General features: G+C 33.2%; 2 protein-coding genes across 2 annotated transcripts; both read left to right on the forward strand.

The window, feature by feature from the left end:
• Positions 1–351: 351 nt before the first annotated feature.
• Positions 352–3,309, forward strand: EAF01_011594 (uncharacterized protein; the record flags this gene model as incomplete). The annotated part of the gene is made up of 1 exon (XM_038919852.1): positions 352–3,309. The coding sequence occupies one exon, from the start codon at positions 352–354 to the stop codon at positions 3,307–3,309; it is 2,958 nt and encodes a 985-aa protein (XP_038764785.1).
• Positions 3,310–3,384: 75 nt separating this feature from the next.
• On the forward strand, positions 3,385–4,185 carry EAF01_011595 (uncharacterized protein; the record flags this gene model as incomplete). The annotated part of the gene is made up of 1 exon (XM_038919853.1): positions 3,385–4,185. The coding sequence occupies one exon, from the start codon at positions 3,385–3,387 to the stop codon at positions 4,183–4,185; it is 801 nt and encodes a 266-aa protein (XP_038764786.1).
• Between the last annotated feature and the right edge of the window lie 3,686 nt (positions 4,186–7,871).

Here is a 7,871-nt window from a genome sequence, read left to right on the forward strand (position 1 = left end):
CTCCCATCCCGATCTTGCAACCGTAGAACGTCTCGTTGCCATTCCGCATGGCCTGCGACCCTCGCATACAACTCTGACCACCAGGTTCTGATCTGCACACAGTGCCAGACGTGCATCGCTCCAGGGGCCCGAAGTATCGCGCAACACCTCCGAGCCGAACCCCACCGCCTGTCAGGTGATCTTTTGAAAGCTCAACTGAGCTACGCTCAATCGTTAAGTCTGAAGACGAAGCGTCAATTGCGAGAAGACAAACCTGCGCGTAGGGCTGCGCAGTTAGAGCATCTCAGAGTCTTCCACGGCTTTCAGTGTTTATCATGCGATCCATCCTTTTTAACCACTCACCTCCCACGAATGCGGGATCACATGGTGACTCATGGCCGGAAAGCGAGCGAGCACAAAGCGACCCCGCTATGGCAGGCATGCTTACTCCAAACGTACTTTACTGCACCGAGGTATGTTGATTACTTTGTGGTTGTTGCAAATCCTGGGCCCCATGGTGGAAATGGCGATGTGATCCCTTTAACCCGGTCGGAGAAGGATTCCATTGATCAGATTGAGCAAGATGCGTTGAATGTCAAAAAGGATCTCTTCAAGGCAGCTGGCGTCGTTCGGGACATTAAGGAATCTCGCTCCGAGAGGGTACCGTGGTTGCACGACGTCACCAAGTTCCCTTTTCACTTAGTTCATTTAAAAGACGAGGAGATTTGGGCTTCGTATAAGCTCCCATCGAAGAAGGAATTGGATGGAGATTACCTTGAAGCGGATGATCCTCAACTTGTTCGCATCCTCCATGCCGCCGAAGCTATGATGCGAGATGCCTATCAATTGTGCTCTGATACATCCCCCGATCGTAAGATGACTCAGCAGCGAGCTAACATCCTCAATGAATTTTATTCCGGAGCGAGTGGCAAGGCGGATGGGTTCCGATATCACAAGAATGCTTCGACGTTGGTCAAATACTTCCTGATCGGGAAACAACTCTTGGTATATTATTATCGAGTGGTGTATTCGGAGGATGGCTTTTTCACCGCCACGGAATCGGATCAATCATTACCACGTGATATTATCGAACCGACCTCAACCCAAATTCGTGCGATGGATGCTATCATGGAAGCCTTGAATATGGAAGATCCCGAAGAATCTGAATTAGCTTTGAAGCATGCTATTCGACGATTATATCTAGCCTTGATTTGTCACTCGATTGGAAGTGCACCGTTTAAATCACCGGTCTTGAGTTTTTGTGCTATGAAGAGTCGCATGATTTATGGGCGGGGATTGTGGGAAGAGCCAGGAAATTTTAATAGTTACCTGTCGGCTCTCACGTGGACGGCGCAACTGATCCTCTTTGGTTTTGTCTGTTTTCAAGAGCAAGAGGACGAAGATCAAATTCCCATTCTCCTCACCACGCTCTGCAAGAAGTTCTTTCAACAATTAGCCGAGACCCCCTTCGGTTACATTCTTCAGTGGCGTTTATATTTATTCAAGGTGAGTAAGGCTTCCATTGCTAAACACCAAGCTCGATGGTCTTTGGATCGACAGATTGTGGGGTATCGCGGGGTAGAAATATCCATGGAACAGATTTCGAACGTGGTGCTTTCGGAATTTCAACAAGCTCACTCTCTCCTGTACGATGAATTGTTATTTGGCATGCAAGATTTAATTTCGATGGTTTCGTGGCGGATGAAGGATGATCTGGATTCCGAGGATTTTGGGGATTCTTGGCTCTCCCACTCACACAATTCGGAATTTTTAGAAGGGGCAGATCTGAGGCTTTTTCGATACATCAAGACGAACACTAAATTGCACACCACTTTCTTCAAGGTTGATCAAGAGGGAGGGTTAATCTTGTGTTCGAAAGCTATGAAGATATATGAAGTGCAAGCTCAGGAATTCTTAAAGCGACTCTTGATCCTCTGTCACATTGCTCCTGGTCCACCTCTGCGAGAGCCCGAATTGCTTTCTATCACGTGGCGGAATATGGAACGACAGCGACATATTTATATTTGGGAAAAGTTGGTGATGATCTATACCCAATATCACAAAGGACAACAACAATCTGGTGCATACAAGAATAATATTCGATTTCTCCCGAAAGCTATTGGGAATTTATTACTTACTTATATTGCATATGTTATTCCCCTTCGACAAATCTTTCTTCGACAAGAAAATCCGACCGCTTTGATATCCCCGTACCTCTGGTCCAATCTTCAAGGGACTGTGTGGGTAGATGGAGTTATTTCGACTTGCTTACGGAAAGCATGTAAACGTGCTCAGGTTTCGATACTACACACTTCCAATTGGCGACAATTTGCTGCTTCCATCACGAAAGAGAAGTTTACTACGAGAGAACAAGCCAACTTTGATCTGGACCATACTCCTGGTGAATTTGTTGAAGATGAATCCGATTTGAGGGCGTTGGCCGAATTTAGCAATCACAGCTTTCAAACCTTCAATGTAGCTTACGCTGGAACGACCAATCTCACCATGAATACTATGTTGCATCGAGGCTTTCGGGCTTCGGCTAGTTGGCATTCCTTCTTTCGATTCGATTTCGTTCTGCAAGGGAAGCGAGCCTCGAGTCCATCGGATGCTCTAGTGTTGCGAGCCGCGAAACGAAGTCGATTTCGTCAGAGGCAAGGGTACTCGGAAGAGGATTTACTTCAAGTGGCTCAAAGATTATTCCCTTCTGTCACTTTTCAATTTCGTCAACCTGGTCAACGTCGTGGGGTGTTGACTACTTTTGGAACTACCTTTCACGAACAAGTCATCTTGATCTTGGGAACCGGCTCCGGCAAGACCTTAATTCCTATGCTCAGCGCTAGCCTTGCGGACGCTAGCACCACCATCATGATCATTCCTATGGTGGCCTTGCGGATTGACATGATCAAACGTTTTAATGCAGTTGGGATTCCCTCGGTCGTGTGGTCGGTGGAGTGTCGGGAAACCCCTCCATTGGTGATCGTATCGGCTGAAGCGGTTTGCAACGATAGCTTTTTGGAATACGCTCAAGGGCTAGTCTTTCGACAGAAATTGGATCGCATCATCATGGATGAGTGTCACCTTACCATTACTACGAGTGAGTATCGCTCTTGCATGACGCAAGTTGGGTGGTTCATTCGACAAATTCGTACTCAATCCATTTGGCTATCTGCCACCTTGCCTCCGGTGATGGAAGAATTATTCATCGAACAGAACAAATTGGTTTGCCCTCAAATCATTCGAGAGTCGACCAATCGATCTAACCTTCAATATCTTGTTAGTTATGGAGATGGAGTTGATTCTTTGATGGAGAAAGCGAGAGAGAGTTAATTGAAGTGTGTTGGCCCGATCCTAATATCTTTGATCAAAGTTGTGATAAGATTATTATCTACTGTCGCACTCGTGATGTTGCTGGCGCGGGTAGCAGAATTGATGAATTGTCCTCTGTACACATCAGAATCCGGGACGGTTCGCGAGAAGGGGGAGATCATTCAACGGTGGCTCTCCAATCCTCAGCAACCCGTGATCGCTGCTACGTCCGCTCTCGGGATTGGATTTGATTACCCTCACATTCGATGGGTCATTCACCTCGATGCTCCAGAGCGGGTGACGGCTTTCTCTCAAGAATCCGGTCGGGCGGGACGCGATGGGAGGAAAGCTTCCTCCATCATCTTGTTAAATTCGACTTGGAGACCTCAACGTGATACCTTTCTTCCACCCGATCAAGCTACCATGCAACTCTACCTCACTCAACAATATTGCTCACGTGGCGTCCTCAGTCAATTCCTCGATCGGCCTTCGGATTGGCGTTGGTGCATGTCAAGTGATGAGGTCTGTCAAGTGTGTAGGGAACCTCATGAGGAACCTCGCCCCCCTCATTTGATATACACTTTAAATCCATCTACTATAGAAATTGAATCCACTGGCCCTCGAGAGATTCACACTCAAGATTTTCGACAGGATCAAATCCTCGATCGATACGAGCAGGATCTCCTAACCTTTCAGGATTCTTGTCTCTACTGTCGAATTCACCATCGTCGCTTCGATCACCTCTCTTCACAATGCTCTCGAAGATTTGATTGGATTAATGCTAAGGGGGAAGCTCTACAAGCGTGCCAATTTGACGAGAGAGATTGGATGCCACGATACATCGTGTGTTGGAATTGTTATCAACCCACAAGATATCTGTCGAGTGGCCGATCCTGATCACGAAGAGAGCGAGTGTCGATTTCCGAACATGGTGATTCCCATTTGCGTGGCGGCATATAAGAGGGTGGGGGGGGGTGGCATGGCTCGAGAGGCATTTTGAACGAACGTGGGAAGATCTTCTTGCGTATATGATTTGGCTTGGGGAGAGGACTGATTTGGAGGGGAATGAATGGGTTTACGGGAATAAGGTTTGCAGCTCTTATATTAAGGGAATTAGAATAGAGTAATGATAATAATAAGATAAGAATAAAATAATGAATAAAGGGTTCTAGTAATAAAGTAAGAGATCAGGGTTAAAGTTGGAAGAGATTTTTAAAATGATTAAGAACCGCTACGTATTTTAAAAAGGGTGAGGGTAAGGGTAAGGGTTAAGGGTTAGGGTTAAGAGATAATAAGAAAGGAATTAGGGTTAATGAAATATTTAAAGAATGAAATAAGAGAATATATAAAAGTAAGATTTAAAATTAAAGAATAATATTAAAAAGATAATAAAAGAATTTTATAGAATAAGGAAATATAGATTTAGAAAAAAATTATTAAAAAAAAATAGGGTTTAATAGAATTAAATAATTTTAAAAAAGAAAAGTAAAAAATTAAATTGAAATTAATAATTGGGTTAAGAATTAGGATTATTATTAAATTATTAAATTTAGAAGAATAAATTAGGATTTGAAATAATAAATATTGAATTGAAAATATAAAATGAGTTAGAGTATTTAATTAAAGATTATGAATATTATTAGGGTTATAAATTGGAATTAGGGATTTATTAAAGAATTAAAATTATTAATTTGTTAAAGGATTAGGGTTTAAAAGTATATAATATAGAATATTAATTTAATAATTGAATTAAAAGAGGATTGAAAAATAAATTTAATAAAAAAGAAAAAGATTGAAAGATAAATATAATATAAAAATAAATTAAAGATATAAGATATTAAATATTGATTTAAATAAATAAAAAAGTATATTTAAAGAATGATATTATTAAAGGGTTAGGGTTATTAATTTTTAGGGTTAGAATTAAATTAAAAAGTAATAAAAGAATGTATAAATATAATAAATAATAAAAGTAGGATTTAATTGAAAAAGAAATAAGATTTATTATTTAATATAAATATAAAGATTTTATAAAAAGATTAAGATTAAGAATTTTATTTAATAAAAGATTTATTAATTATAATAATAAATAAAATTTTATAAAGAAGAAGAATAAATAATAAAAGTAAGGTTTAGGGTTTAATATAAAAATAAAATTTATTAATGAATAATAAGATTAAAATATTAATATAAAATAAAAAGGGAATTATAAAAAAAAGAGAAAAAAAAAAGATTTAGAAGAAAATAATAATATTAATAATAAAAAAGATAAAAGATATTGATTTAAAAAAAAATAAAAAAGAAAAAAAAAATTAAATTAAATTAATTAGAATAATAATAATATATTTTTAAAAATGAATAAAATTTAAAAAGATAATTAATTAAAGGATTAGGGTTATTAATTTTTAGGGTTGGAATTATAAATTTTTGAAACGATTAGTATTAGAAATATATAATATAAAATATTATTTTAATGATTGGAGAAAAAGTATTAAAAAATAAAATAAGAAAAGATTGAAAAATAAATATAATATATAGAAAATGAAAATTTAAAAAATTAAAAAATATAATATATTAGATATTAATTTAGATAAATAAAATAAAAATAGATATTTTAAAAATAATATTATTAATTGAAATAAAAATGAAATAAATGAAAATTAAAGAAATTAAATTAATTAAAATAATAATAAGATTTTTATAGTGAAATTAAATTAAAGAAGATAATTAAAGGATTAGGATTATTAATTTATTATAAGATTAATATAAGAAATATGGGGTTATAAAATATTAATTTAATAATTGAAAAAAAGGGTATTAAAAGATAAATTTAATATTGAAAATTTAAATTTAAAAAAAAAAGATTGAAAAATAAATATAATATAAAATATGAATATAAAATAAAGATATAAGATATTAGATATTGATTTAAATAAATGAAATTAAAAAGGATATTAGAAAAGATATTATTAAAAGGTTAGGGTTATTTATTTATAAAGTGATTAGGGTTATTAATTTATTGAAGGGTTAGGGTTATTAATGAATTGAAGGTTAGAGTTATTAATGAATTAAAGGATTAGAGTTATTAATGAATTAAAGGGTTAGGGTTATTAAGAATTTTAAGAATTATAATTTTAAAGAATAAAATTTGAATATTTAAGGATTTAAAATAAAAAAGAATTATATAATTATAATTGTAATAAAAATAAAAATAAAATAAAATAGGGTTGATTTTAAAAGAGAATTATAATATTGATAATAAGAAAAGTAAAATTTTTTAGAGTTATAATAAAATTTAGAAAGATAATAAAATGTATAATATGATAATAATTGAATAAGGAATAATAATAATAATAAAAAGAAATGAAAAGAATAAGAATTAATAATATTTAATAAGATTTTTAGGAATTAAAATAAAGAATAAAAAAAGAATAAAATAAATTTAGGGTTATATTAATATTATTATAAAAATAAATTTAAAAAAGAAGTAAAATATTAATAAGAAATAAAGTGAGATTAGAGATAAATTTTTTAGAGTATATAAAAATAAATAAATATAAGAAAATGATTAAAAAGAAAATGATAATAATAATGATGAAAAAGAATAGAATTGAATTAAGTAAAAAGAAAAAAGAAAAAAATAAAAAGAAAAATAATATTAATAATCATAAAAAGAGAAAAAGAGAGAGATATAAAAGAAATAAAGAAAGATTGAAATTAAAAGAAATTATAAAGAGATTAGAATAAAGAATTTATTAAGGGATTAGGGATATAAATTTATTAAGGGGTTAGGGATATAAATTTATATTATATAACTGATTAGGGATATAAATTTATTAGGGGATTAGGGATATAAATTTATTAAGGGGTTAGGGATATAAATTTATTAGGGGATTAGGGATATAAATTTATATTATATAAATGATTAGGGATAGATATAATTTAAATATTTAAAATAATAATTGAAATAGGGAGTTATTTAATTAGAGATAATATATTTAATATATTTAAGGATTTGAATAAGAAAAGAAAAAATATTTTGTTATTAAAGAATTAGAATTAATATTAATTGACGGATTAGGGTTATTGATTATTAAGGATTTAGGGTTGTTGATTATTAAGGATTAGGGTTATTGATTTATTAGGATTAGGGTTATTGACTTATTAAGGATTAGGGTTATTAATTAATTAAGGGCTTAGGGTTATGATTAATTAAGGGATTTTGGGTTATTGATTAATTAGGGATTTGGGTTATTGACTTTGTATAAGATTAGGGTTATTGTTTATTCACGATTAGGGTTTTATTGATTTATTTCAGGATTTAGGGTTTATTTGATTTAAATTAAGGATTTGGGTTTTATGATTAAATTAAGGGTTTCGGGTTTATTGATTAATTATGGGATTTGGGTTATTGATTAATTAAGGGTTAGGGTTATTGATTGAATTAAGAGATTAGAAATATAATTGAATTAAAAAAGAAATAAAATTAGATTAGATAAAAATATATTTAGAATTATTATAAAATAATATAAATAAATTTTAAAAGGAATAAAAGGATTTTTTTAGAAAAATAATATAAGGAT

The sequence above is a fragment of the Botrytis porri genome (assembly GCF_014898465.1).
Source record: "Botrytis porri strain MUCL 3234 chromosome Unknown BPOR_022, whole genome shotgun sequence".
Lineage (NCBI taxonomy): Eukaryota > Fungi > Ascomycota > Leotiomycetes > Helotiales > Sclerotiniaceae > Botrytis > Botrytis porri.